A 13345-nucleotide genomic window follows, 5' to 3' on the forward strand; every position below is an offset into this window, starting at 1 on the left:
AGAGGAAAACGAGTTGTCCAAACTGGATCAGGATCTAACGCACCATTCCACTCAGGCTTGTGAGGGGCTTTTCAAAGGATCTGAAAAGGCTGGGCACAGTGTCTCACGCCTGTAATCCCAGCACTTTGGGAGGCCAAGGCGGGCGGATCACAAGGTCAGGAGATTGAGACCATCCTGGCTAACACGGTGAAACCCCATCTCTACTAAAAATACAAAAAATTAGCTGGGCATGGTGGCGGGCGCCTGTAGTCCCAGCTACTCGGGAGGCTGAGACAGGAGAATGGCGTGAACCTGGGAGGCGGAGCTTGCAGTGAGCTGACATCATGCCACTGCACTCCAGCCTGGGCGACAGAGGGAGACTCCGTCTCAAAAATAAAAATAAAAATAAAAAAAAAAGAAAGGATCTGAAAAACCAGTGCCTCTGAGGAACAAGCCTCCTTGCTACCAATGGGAGCATCTGTGCCCGTGCTGCGCAGCCCTCTGGATGATCCGTTGTGTCTGCCTCTGCCAGTTTGCTAGTATTATCGGTGTGCCAGGCTTCCTGTGGAAACGCACACCTGTGGTCGTCACGTTGTGACTTGCCAGGTAGCAACTAGTCTCATTTACCATTAATAATCTGTGGGTTATAGAAAACAAACCCAAATCCAAACTATTTGTTGTAACAAACTCATTTTTCTGTAATGGTTAGTATCAAGAAATAAAGACATGAACTTTGCCACTTTTTGCTTGAGGAAGGGGTAAACACACTCCCTTTCCCTGCCAAGGTGCTGTGTGGCTGCGCAGGCCAAGAGAGCGTCAGGGGAAAAGTTTCTCAGGTGGAGGCAACAGCTAGTGCAGCGGGGAACACGTGGAATGTTCCAGAAACACTAGGAGACCAGTGCCGCTGGAGCAGAGTGCACATGCGGCAGAGTTGAAGGCAGAGCTGATGATGGACAGATGTGGGCTAGAGGAATGAGGGCGCCCAGGAGGCGCCAGGGTTCCCACTCAAGCAAGGGGAGACGGAGTGGCCTCCGGCTGAACTGGGGATACCGGAATCAGCAGCCTCGGGGGAGGTCACATGAATTCATTCACCTGCTGACGGGTCACACGGGAGGTGCCCATTGTACACCCAGGGAGATGTGAGTCCAGGCTCTGCAGAGGTCAAGGATGAGGGAGGAGCAGGAGCTGTCAGCAGGTGAGGGGACCAGGAGTGTGTGCAGCACCCCGCACACCCGACAGGGGAGGCCGGAGCCCGCGAAGCAGTGGCTGCCGGGTGAGAGGCAGGCCTGGCTGGTGGGCGGGGGGGGGGGGGGTGTACCCAGGAAGCTGATTGGAAGGCCCCGGAGCTGGGGGCGGGGTCAGCTGGGTCAGAGGCGCTGAGGCTGCACCACTGGATTTGGCAACGAGGAGGAGGGGGGCGACTTAGACCGGCCGTGGGTGGAGGGCTGGGGAAGTCTGCCGGGAGGGGCGTGAGGGAGGATGAAGAGCTGCCGCTCCTGGCAGGGACTTCAAGGAGTCTGTTAGATGTCTGGAAGGCGGGGACCGCGGGAGCCGCAGAGGAGTACAGAGGGCTTTACTTTTATTTTTCATTTTTTTTTGAGACGGAGTCTCGCTCTGTCACCCAGGCTGGAGTGCAGTGGGGCCGGGAGTGCGGTGGGACGATCTCGACTCACTGCAAGCTCCGCCTCCCGGGTCCACGCCATTCTCCTGCCTCAGCCTCCCAAGTAGCTGGGACTACAGGCGCCCGCCACCGCGCCCGGCTAATTTTTTGTGTTTTTGGTAGAGACGGGTTTCACTGTGTTAGCCAGGATGGTCTGGATCTCCTGACCTCATGATCCGCCCGCCTCGGCCTCCCAAAGTGCTAGGATTACAGGAGTGAGCCACCGCGCCTGGCCCAGAGGACTTTAAACAAATGTTTTTAGGATGAGAGAAGTAGCAGCACGGGTGGCTGACAGGAAAGATCCCGAGGGAAATGAGGGGACAGACAGGAGGAGCTGCTGGAGCTGCTCTTGGACGGGACAGAGAGGCTGGGCTGCAGGTGGGCCCAGGCAGTGGGGTGGGTGATGCCAGCTCCCAGGACAGGTTTCTGGCCAAGGGGACCTGGGCCTTCACTATTGTCTGTTGTGGACGGGTGTAGGGAGGGCTGGCCGGTGGGACGAGAGGTGTGCCCGTGGTGCTGGGGCCTTCAGGTGGGAAGAGGAGTGTAGATGAATCTGGGCCCCAGCTGTCTGCGTCACTTCCCCGCGGTGCTTAGGGGCTCAGGGAAAGAGCTGGGGGCCGGAGGGTGCTGAAGCAGAGGGAAGGAGGTGCCCATGGAAGCCTGTAGCTCTGCACACAGGCCCTGCTCCCTTCTCCACTCCTTGCTGCTGCCAGGCCCCAGCCGGAGGAGGCGCCTCTTCCAGAAGCTGGGAGCAGGGATGCGTCAGGGCCCCAGGCCTTCTCTTATGGCAGAGGCCTTGGCCCCAACCCCTGCAGCCTTTGTAACCTACTCACAACACCTCCCCTCTGGGCTTTCTTGAGGCTGCCCCAGGGGTAACTAATGAAGGATGAATCCCTCACTCTACCCCAAGGGAAGGTGGGCTCAGACTGTGGCCTAGGGGAGCAGCACAGGTGCGTCTGAGCAGGTAGTGAGGGCTGGGGCTGGAGCATGGCCAGGGCAGCCCCCAGGGACCACGCAGAAAGCAGCATACACAGGCCAAGTTCATCCAGAGCACAGCAGCACAGAAGGCTGTGGCCTGCAAGGACAGGCAGGCGGCCTGAATTAGCACACTTGCTACGAGCGCCCTCCTTCCAGGGGGCGAGTGCCCTCTCTCTGATCCTGGGCAATGATGGGCCGGGATGGCCCATGAGACAGCCCCCCAGGATTTCCCCCGGTGGGCTCAGCTTCCTCTGGAGGCCCCATCCAATGGAGCCACGTCCCACATTCCTGGAGGCAGGGGCCCTGCAATCCAAGCTCCTGTTCCCTGGGCACCTGCCACTGACAGGTGGCAGATGTGAGATCAGCACCTGGGGGTGGGAGCCAAGACTGGGTGACAGGGAGGCCCCTGAGTGGGGTGGGGCTGCCAAGGTTGCAGGGGTTGCCAGGACCAGGATGGAGCTCTAAGGAAAACCCAGGGACAGGAGGACAGGAGCTGAAGAGTTGGGCAGCCTCCAGGTGGGCCTGTGACTTCTTCCAGGTGTGGGTAGGAAGATGAAGGAGATGTGTATGGATGCCTGCAGCCTTCGGTTCCCCAGGGGCCTCACTGCCCAGGCCAGCCCCTGCCTCTGTCGGAGACCCGGTCAGTGATTCCCAAGTCTCGGTTACCACAAATACAGCGCAAGCTGTGACCTCACCCACCCTCACTGCCACAGCCCTGGGGCCCCTGGGGGATGGAGGACCCATTTCCCGAGATAAGATGCCCTCCAAAGTGGGGGTGGGGCATGGGGGCACTCCAGGGCTGACCCTTCTCGTCTGTGTTAACTGAGGATGGAACCTCAGCATGGATGTCATATCCCGGGTTCTGGCCAAGGCTTCTTTTCACCAGAGCCTGGCCTGACACACATTCTGGGTGCCAGGAGCACCTCCCTATACAAAGAGCAGGTCTCTGTGGAAAACACTGTCAGCTTCTCCCCGTTTGGAAGGAAGGCAGTCGTTAGGAAGGTATTTGATGCTGTTAACGAGAACAGCTGCATGACAGGTGCCATTGGTGCAGCCTCCCAGGAGCCCCCCGCAGACCAGCCTCCCAGGAGCCCCCCGCAGACCAGCCTCCCAGGAGCCCCCGCAGACCAGCCTCCCAGGAGCCCCCGGCAGACCCTACCTGCAGGGAGAGGGCCACAGCCTCTAGGAACTGCTCAGGGTTGTCCCTCTTGGGTGTAAATTTGTCGAGTTTCTCGATGACAGTTTCAATGCATTTTCCATAGTAGGCCATCTTCTCAGGGCAGGATCCTAAGAACAAACGGTGCAGGTCATACCCTCCAGACCTGGGATGTGGCGACAGGATCCTCCCCAGCAGCAACAGGAGTCTGCCAGGGTGCTGGGCCTGTAGCAGCGGGGAGGCTGGATGTGACTGGGGGCCCTGGCTAGGGTGCTGGACCTGCAGCAGTGGGGAGTGCCGGATGTGAGTGAGGGCCCTGGCAGGTACCCCAAGGTTCATGTCCTGTACTGTCTCCTGCAGGCCTCTGTGGCTCAGGAGCCCAGGCTGGCCTGGGTGAGTTCACCCTCAGGCCCCCCATCACCACAACCCCAAGCCAGCTGAGTGCCCCTCAGGCCCCACAGCCATGCCTCCTGGATGGGGTGACCCACCCCTGCAAGGGGCCCATGGCAGAGAACAGAGGCACCTCTCAAGCCAGCCTCTTAGCATCCCTCAGCTTTGCCCGGGAAGGTGACGGTTTCTTCGTCAGACCCTGCTGGGGAGCAGAAGGTCCTGGGTGAGGGTGACCTCATCACACATGGTTGAGGCAAGAAGGAGCCTGGGGTCCCTGGGGTCAACACCGCCATCCTGACGACGGGGGAACAGGGCCCTGGGGAGGGCTCGCAGGGGCGCCGAACACTCGAGAGGCACAGCAGTTCCAGGGGACAGACTCGCCCAGAGCCCCTCCCAGGGGACCTTGGAGAAGCTGCCTAGGGTGAGGTTGGCACCCTGTGTGAACCAGCTCTAAGGACAACATGTGGCCCCCAAACTATCCTCAGAGAAGGCGGGGCCTGTCAGCAAAGGCCGTCATCCTTGGGTGCGGTGCAGGCCTGGGCTCTGGCTGGACTATGCAGGACAGTAGGGCAGCACTGGGCAGAGGGGGGCCCTTCTCACCCTCCTCTTGCTCCATGAGTGACCAGCTGCTCTGGGCCAGGCTGGGCTTGAAGGGCCATCAAAGTTGGGGACAGTGGGAGTGCCTCTCCTCTACCCTGCAACAGGCTAGAACAGCCCCAGGTAGCAGTCCCCAGACCTAGACCCTCCAGGCTGGAGACTGATTAAAAAAATACAAACGATTCCCCCAACCACCGACACTGGAGGGTCCTCGGTGAGATGCTGACCCTGGCTGTGCTAAAGGGTCATGTTGATCTGCCCCCCGCCTCTCTTCCTGGCCAAGACGCAGAGAGAAGGGGAGGCCAGGTGTCACCAGACACTTTAGAGAAACCTCTGACATGAAACATAGAAACCATAAGAAAAGAACCAGGAGAAAACGATGCACGAGGCAGGAAAAAGCCTAGAAACCAGGCACTGCCATGCAAGAGAAGAGGAGATACAGCGTCCAAGGAACAAGCAATGGTTGGAGAAAGAGAGGGCTTGTGGAAACCAAAATATGATGGCAGAACTAAAAACATAAACAGGAGACGGAAGGTAAAGTTGAGGAAATCTCCCTGAGTAGAAAAAGATGAAGCTATAGAAAGTAGGGGAAAACACTAGGAAAACTAGGGAACTATTACTGAAGGTCCAAACCCCGATTAACAGGAGTTCCAGAAAGATAAGAGAGAAATGCCCTAGAACTGAAGGATGTGGTCTTCTGGGCGGACAGGGCGCCCCTGGCAGCTCAGCACAGGGAATGGGTCGTGATATTTCAGAGCCGGGGATGCCCCTGAACACGTTCAGTGGAGGAAGAGTCAGGGATGCAGAGGAATCTCGGCTGGGGGTGCCCTGGGAAGCAGGGGCTGAACCCAAGAGACTGTCGTCATGGGGAATTTCCAGGCTGCAATGCAGGTAGCCCCAGGATGACACTGGCTGGCAGGACAAGGACAGAGAAGGAGGGAAGGGGCTCCCAGGGGTGTCTCCAGGAGGAGCACCTGGCATGTTCTGCGAGTGGGTTTAATCACACAGTTAGGGAAAGAAGCTGTGACGCTGGCCCTGGCCAGGGATGGCATCAGCCCAGGGCCTATGTCTCCACCTCCCTGCTGGCTGCACCACCTGAGGCCTGACATGGGCTGTTTTTTTTTTTTTTTTTTTTTTTTTTTTTGAGATAGATTTTGCTCTTGTTGTCCAGGCTGAAGTGCAATGGCACGTTCTCGGCTCACTGCAATCTCCATCTCCCAGGTTCAAGCGACTCTCCTGCCTCAGTCTCCTGAGTAGCTGGGATTACAGGCGCCCACTACCATGCCAGGCTCATTTTTGTATTTTTTTTTTTTTTTTTTTGAGACGGAGTCTTGTTCTTTCGCCCGGCTGGAGTGCAGTGGCCGGATCTCAGCTCACTGCAAGCTCCGCCTCCCGGGTTCACGCCATTCTCCTGCCTCAGCCTCCCGAGTAGCTGGGACTACAGGCGCCCGCCACCATGCCCGGCTAGTTTTTTGTATTTTTTTAGTAGAGATGGGGTTTTACTGTGTTAGCCAGGATGGTCTCGATCTCCTGACCTCGTGATCCGCCTGTCTCGGCCTCCCAAAGTGCTGGGATTACAGGCTTGAGCTACCGCGCCCGGCCTAATTTTTGTATTTTTTAGTTGAGATGGGATTTCACCATATTGGCCAGGCTGGTCTTGAACTCCTGACCTTAGGTGATCTGCCCGCCTCAGCCTCCCAAGGTGCTGGGATTACAGGCGTGAGCCATCGCGCCTGGCTGGGCTGTCCTTTTAGGGGCTGCTGTAGGGACCAGTCTGGCTGTGCATGGACACAGAGGCCAGCAGGAGCCTCTCTCTAAGGAGGCCAGAAGAAAGGTCGCTTGGAATTTGGAAATCTGGCTTGAAGCCCTGATGCCAAGAACAGGCCCTGGAGACCAGGCCTCCCAGAACAAAGCGAGCATGAGCCTCTGGCACGGCCAGGACCGTCACTGCCTGGGAGCCTGCCCTGGGCCCTGGCTGGGTCACCTTCCCCCACCCCGTGTCTGGAGACCAGCAAGGCTGCCTGGCTACGCGTTCCTCTGCCAGTGCGGTCCTGATGATTCAGGGCAAAGGAAGAGACGGTGATGCTGCTGGCTTGGAGGACACCAGATCAGAAGCCATTAAACCTGCAAATCCACAGATGCTGAGCTGTAGATGCTGCAGCCAGGCTTGCCTGGGCAAGATGAGAGAGGTTTGTGGGTGAAGCTGCCCAGACCCTCTGAGGTCTCCCACCCCCTCCACGGCCTGCCCCTGGGGACCTGCCACCTAAGCTGCCTCAGCCCACCCTGCAAGAAACCTTTGCTTCTTGGAAGGCTGGGCCATGGAAGAGAGACCACCCACATCCCACCGCAGCCTCAGTGTCCCTTCACTCTCCTCTGATCCCCTCTAGCTGAGCCTCTGGGGTGAGAACTTCGGCAGCTGCGAGCAGAAAGGCCCAGGAGGCCCAGTGAGCACCCTCCCTCGAGCCTGCCACGGCAGGAACACTCAGGTGGGGCCTTAAGCTTGTGACAGGCTCCCCTAAGTCCCTGCTCTCTCTGAATTCAGCTCCTCTCCTCGGGAGGGTCCCAGCAGGCCAGGCCACCAGTATGGCAGGGGTGTGGTGCCGTGAGGTGCAGTGTGGGCGTGATGGCCAACCCTGGTGGGTAGGTGGATCTAGGCAGCCATAACACAGCCAGGGGGCAATAGGCTGCTGGCGGCAGGAAGCACTTTTCTGGGGCATTGCTCACTGGGGATGGGGGACCTGTGGCTTTCACTCCAGGCATTGCAGAGAGCAGTGGGGGCTCCCCGTAGGCAGTGAGTTCACAGTTCACAAATCCCACTCCCCATCTTTGCCAAGGTCAGCCACATTGAGGCGCTTTTTAAAACTCCACAGCGTAACTGGGGACTTCTCTACAAAAAAAATTAAAGAATGACTCAGGTATGGTGGTGCGCCTGTAGTCCTAGCTCCTCGGGAGGCTGAGGTGGGAGGATCCCTTGAGCCCAGGAGGTCGAAGGTGCTTTGGGCTACGTCTGTGCTACCACACTCTAGCTTGGGCGACACACTGAGATCCTGTTAAATAAATAAATAAATAAATAAATAAATAAATAAATAAATAAATGTAAAAGTCTACTTTTAGAGAAACAATGTTAAAGAATGAGTTTTCTTGCCCTGCCTCCACCTCACGTTGCGGGTCAGGTTGCCCTGGGATGGGGTCCCCTTGCCCCAGCCTTTTCTAATCTGCTCTGGACACAGCTCTGTCTGGAGGAACTGGGTATACACCCAGGAAAGGGTCTTTTCCTGCGCCTGGTGCGGGCGGTGAGAGTGGGTGGTCTGCGCGAGTGTGGTGGCAGCTGCTCCCAGGGTGGAAGAGTTTCCCTGCCGTCTCCCCCTGTCCTGGAGCTGGAGCATTCTGGAGAAAGGATGATCCTAGGCATCCTTTGGTGATGCAAGTCGAGGAGAGCAAGAGGACCATGCCAAGCCCGTCCCCCCAATCCAGGGCAGACCTGGTAGGAATGAACTGGAAGGAAAAAATGGACAAACCAAGTTGAAGATGGGGATGCAGGGGAGAGGAGCCCCTTTGGAGTCCAGCCTGACTCAAATTGTCCTGCCCTGCCCCTGGAACCCTGGTTCACTGTCGGGCCTGAAGGTCGCTGGGGCGGGGCCTCTGCACCCTGAATCTGGCCCAGAGCAGGTGTACGTGAAGGTGGATGTAAGGAAAAGAGATGCTTGAATTCTGAATCCCACTGAAATTAGCCTAAGAACTTCATCAAAACAATCACATCTTTGGGGAGGAAATAGGTATTAAAATTCATCCACTTCTGACGCCTGCTTTCAGCATCTCAGCTATATTCATGCGTTCACTCATTCTCAAACTCTCAGCCTGATTTTATTTTGTTCCTGATTTAGGGTCTTACTCTGTCACCCAGGCTGGAGGGCAGTGGCTCAATGATAGTTCACTACAGCTCAAGTGATCCTTCTGCCTCAGCCTCCTAAGTAGCTGGGACTACAGGCGTGCACTACCACGCCCAACTAATTTTGTACTTAATTTTTTTTTTTTTTGTAGAGACAGGGGTCTTACTATGTTGCCCAGGCTGGTCTTGAACTCCTGGCCTCAAGCGATCCTCCCACCTGAGTCTTCCAAAGTTCAGCTTTAATAGTGAAGTACCATCTATGTGGGAAGTGGGATTTAATTTCCAAGCTTAATGACTTTTTTCTCATATTGATTTTTAACTCCATTGATCAGGACTTGACTATCTTATATTTAAGGCAACTTTAAAGGTGGGCTGGTCTAGGCCAGGCACGGTGGTTCACGCCTATAATCCCAGCACTTTGGGAAGCCAAGGTGGGCAGATCACTTGAGATCAGGAGTTCCAGACCAGCCAACATGGTGAAACCCCGCCTCTGCTAAAAATACAAAAATTAGCTGGGCACGGTGGCGGGTGCCTGTAATCCTAACTACTCAGGAGGCTGAGGCAGAGAAGTGCTTGAACCTGGGAGGCAGAGGTTGCAGTGAGCCAAGATCATGCCACTGCACTCCAGCCTGGGTGACAGGGCAAGACTATCTTAAAAAAAGGGTGGGCTGAAGCTTCTCTTTTCTTAGGAAATTTTTTTTTTTTTTTTTTTTTTTGAGACAGAGTCTTGCTCTGTCGCCCAGGCTAGAGTGCAGTGGCCGGATCTCAGCTCACTGCAAGCTCTGCCTCCCGGGTTCACGCCATTCTCCTGCCTCAGCCTCCCGAGTAGCTGCGACTACAGGCGCCCGCCACCTCGCCCGGCCAATTTTTTGTATTTTTTAGTAGAGACGGGGTTTCACGGTGTTAGCCAGGATGGTCTTGATCTCCTGACCTCGTGATCCACCCATCTCGGCCTCCCAAAGTGCTGGGATTACAGGCTTGAGCCACCGCGCCCGGCCTTCTTAGGAAATATTTTATAGACACAAATAAGATTATATGAGGAGGTTTAAATTCCATCAGACACAAAACAGCTCGACACTCTCAACCACTAGGAGATAACTCATTTACCTAAGATCTCAAATGTATGTTAATTAAAATATAATCTTTTCTCCTGATTGAAGCCAGTCTCCTAAGGGTTGCTGCCAAGTCAGCCCCCATGGCTTCTGCTTAAAGCACAATCCCACGTGGCAGGTTTTGCTAGTTGCTTTTCAATCTCCACTCCCCCTTTCCTCCCAAATAAGAAAACTCTGACTTTTAGCTGGGTCTACTGCTGCCCAACTGAAAGATGGCATTTCCTAGCCTCCCTGGTAGCTGGGGCATGGTCTTGTGGCTACGTTCTCCCATCACCTTCAAGAAGTGGAAAGGTGTGAGACTTCTGGAAAGTCTCCCTGAACGAGAGGGGCATATCCATCTTCTCTTTTGCAGCTGGTACCTGGGCTGAGGAGGTGATGGCAGGAATGTGGGCAGCCATCCTGGATCATGAAGAAATGTGAATGGCAGCTAGAAAAGTTGATCCTTGAGGACTTTGGGGCTGCCATACCAACCATGATTGCCTCTCCATGACCTCTTTTTTTTTTTTTTTTTTTTTTTGAGACGGAGTCTCGCTCTGTCGCCCAGGCTGGAGTGCAGTGGCGCGATCTCCACTCACTGCAAGCTCCGCCTCCCGGGTTCACGCCATTCTCCTGCCTCAGCCTCCCGTGTAGCTGGGACTACCGGTGCCCGCCACCACGCTCGGCTAATTTTTGTATATTTAGTAGAGACGGGGTTTCACTGTGTTAGCCAGGATGGTCTCGATCTCCTGACCTCGTTATCCGCCCGCCTCGGCCTCCCAAAGTGCTGGGATTACAGGCGTGAGCCACCATGCCCGGCAACCTCTTTTATAAAAGTATGAGTAATATTCTTGTTGAGGCCACTATGATGTTGGGATTTTTCAATACATGCAGCTAAACCTAACTGATACCCCAATTCCCCAAGTTCAGCCTTCATCCCATGCACAATTTCAAACTATAAAACAAAGGAAGGGAAGCTCTGAGCAGATAAAACTGCTCCAGGACCTGGAGTTGGCCAAGGATAGACCCAAAGAGAATAGCCATTCACTCAGTGGACAAGCCCATCAAGTGTCTACCCCAAGATCCTGTGCTGAAGAAATTATGGCTTTGGGAGCAGCAGGTTTTATGGGGGAAGATTGAGAGTGCAGTTTGGGACACGTTAAATTGAAGAGGATCTGTTAGGCGTCCAAATGGTGAAGAACAGGTAAACAGGAGTTTCAGGGTTGAGGCTAGAGATGCAGGTTTTGAGAAGTTTGGGAGAAAATGGTTGTTTATAAAACCACCTGACTGCAGGAAATCCCCAGGGAGGAGGTGGATAGAGTAGCTTCCAAGGACTGAGTCCAGGGTCTCCAGTGTTGAGAGGTCGGTGAGCAAGGTAGGCAACCAGCCAAGGAGATCAAGCAGGTGTGGCCAGGAGCAAGGAGGAAAAGTGGACAGAGTGATCTGTTCCAGCCAAGCGAGGATGGTGTGTTACGGAGAAGGCACAGTCGGCTGGGTCACCTGGTGGTGACAGTTCAAGGAAGAGATGAGCGCTGACCCCTGATCATCGGATTTTGCAACATCAAGGTCAAGGATGACTTTGATAAAGAGCTTCAGAGGAGTGGTTAGGTGAAAATCTGACTGGAGTAGGTTCCAGAAAGAACAGGTGGGAAGGAATTGGAGATAAGGGACAACTCCAGAAGGGTTTTACCCTTCAGAGGGTCGACTGTGGTAGGAAGAGGAGGTTAGGGAAAGTCAATTAGTTACTCAAAAATGAACATGGACCCCACCCCCAACTAAGAGAAATCTCAGATGCCAGCGCACCTAGGCTCACAATGAGTATGATGGAATAAAGTGGTCATGGAGTCCATGGACCTTTCTGAGTACCTGGCCCTGGCTAGTAAGGACAACCAGGAACAGGTCATACTTCTAAATTCTGAACCGAGCAGGGCATGATTTCCATCTCCTGTGTCTCACATCTGCACGTTTCACCACAAGCCAGAAACGTGGTGCTGGTGCGGCAGGGAAAAGTGCAGCGCTGTGGGGTCAGGCCGACCCAGATCCGCCGTGATCTGGATGCAACCCCCACAGCCAGGGCACGCCGGCCTCGTTGTGCCTGCTTCTCCGGCCGTCAATGGGAAGTTTAAGTGAGGCCACGTGTGGGTTTTTAGCTCTCTGCTTGACACACAGCAGGTACTCTGAGGTGAGCGTTTTAAGGTACAAATTAGGGCACCATTGGGGGGAGTAGCGAGGGCGGGAGAGTATCTTTTTAGAACGCACAGCTGGTAGTGGTGATTTAAAAAAAAAAAAAAAAAAGGCCGGGCGCGGTGGCTCAAGCCTGTAATCCCAGCACTTTGGGAGGCCGAGACCATCCTGGCTAACACAGTGAAACCCCGTCTCTACTAAAAAATACAAAAAACTAGCCGGGTGAGGTGACGGGCGCCTGTAGTCCCAGCTACTCGGGAGGCTGAGGCAGGAGAATGGCGTGAACCCAGGAGGCGGAGCTTGCACTGAGCTGAGATCCGGCCACTGCGCTCCAGCCTGGGCAAGAGAGCCAGAGTCCGCCTCAAAAAAAAAAAAAAAAAAAAAAAAAAAAAAAAAAAAAAAAAAGAAAGAAAAAAAAGAGGCACCGTTCACTTTCATCGAGGAGCTGGGAAGAAGACCGAAAAGGTGTTTGGGAGAAGCAAGATGAGCAGCGAGTGAGAGGGACCGGCCGGCCGGTCATGAAAGTCGGCGGCGCGTAGCCCCGCACCTGTCCCGCCCCCGTACCTGGCGGGCCCTCCGGGCAGCCGAGCCCTCCTGCTGTCGCCACCTGCCGCCGCCACCTGCCGCCGCAGCAGTTTCCTCGACCAGCTGGGGCGAAGGGGTTGGCAGTCGCGGTCCGTCAGCTCCTGGTAGGCAGGACGCGGCGGCTGTTTGGCGTCGTCGCCTGGCAACCGGCTGCACGCTCCAGCGACGTCGGGTGGACCACAACCCCCACAATGCACAGCGCCGCGGCGCGGCCCGGGACGCCAAGTCCTGGGCACCGCCTTCCCGCCATGTCCTTCGGGACTTGTAGTTTCTTGGATCCCCGGGCGCGGCGAGTCTCCCAGCCCCCAGAGAGCGCGCCTCGGCGGGGTGCGGCGCCCGCGCGCGGGGATTGGGCCGCCTCCGCCCCGCCCGTCCCGCCCGCCCCGCCCGCCGCTCGTGGTGGGCCCGGGGCTCGCGGCGCCATAGGCGCATGTGCGGCGCGGGGCGGCCGTGACCAGCTGAGTGCGGGGTGTCAGTGAGCAGCGAGGAGCCGCGCGCCCCCGTGCCCGCGTCTGTCCGTGCGCCCGAGCGCCAGAGCGCCAGCTCCCGGGTCTGAGGGTCCGCCCGGCGCGCCGCTTGCAGAGCATCCTCAGGGCCGCGCACCTGCCCCGCGCGCCTGCCCAGCGCACCTGCCCGCCGCCCGCTCGGCGCTCCGGGCTCAGCTCGCCAGCTTCCCCGCGACCGCGCGGGGGCTCCAGCCGTGCCTCCGCGTCCGCCCCGCGCCGCAGCCGGGCCCGGGCGCAGCGCTGCGGAGGGCGAGGGCCGCCCGGAGTCCGGCCAGGGCCGGCGCGGCGATGATGAACAGGTTCCGAAAGTGGCTCTACAAACCCAAGGTGAGC

General features: G+C 56.6%; 2 protein-coding genes and 1 pseudogene across 3 annotated transcripts in view; 1 reads left to right on the top strand and 2 right to left on the bottom strand.

Annotated features, from left to right (window-relative positions):
- Window positions 1-12638, bottom strand: part of LOC105483852 (cilia and flagella associated protein 99) — a 72918-nt gene extending 60280 nt beyond the window's left edge. The window contains exons 1-2 of the mRNA XM_011744875.3: window positions 12486-12638; window positions 3777-3904 (exon numbers count right to left, since the gene is read on the bottom strand). Coding sequence (XP_011743177.2) covers window positions 3777-3887 — 111 coding nt within the window. The 5' untranslated portion in view covers window positions 3888-3904; window positions 12486-12638. The remainder of the gene's footprint in view (window positions 1-3776; window positions 3905-12485) is intronic.
- Window positions 1384-3663, bottom strand: LOC139362132 (uncharacterized; annotated as a pseudogene).
- Window positions 12639-13176: 538 nt separating the features above from the next.
- LOC105483850 (zinc finger FYVE-type containing 28) overlaps window positions 13177-13345 on the top strand; it is a 147526-nt gene continuing 147357 nt past the window's right edge. For both annotated transcript variants that reach the window (XM_011744866.3, XM_011744867.3), the window contains exon 1: window positions 13177-13339. In XM_011744866.3, coding sequence (XP_011743168.2) covers window positions 13301-13339 — 39 coding nt within the window. In that variant the 5' untranslated portion in view covers window positions 13177-13300. The remainder of the gene's footprint in view (window positions 13340-13345) is intronic.

Source organism: Macaca nemestrina, chromosome 3 (assembly GCF_043159975.1).
Source record: "Macaca nemestrina isolate mMacNem1 chromosome 3, mMacNem.hap1, whole genome shotgun sequence".
NCBI lineage: Eukaryota > Metazoa > Chordata > Mammalia > Primates > Cercopithecidae > Macaca > Macaca nemestrina.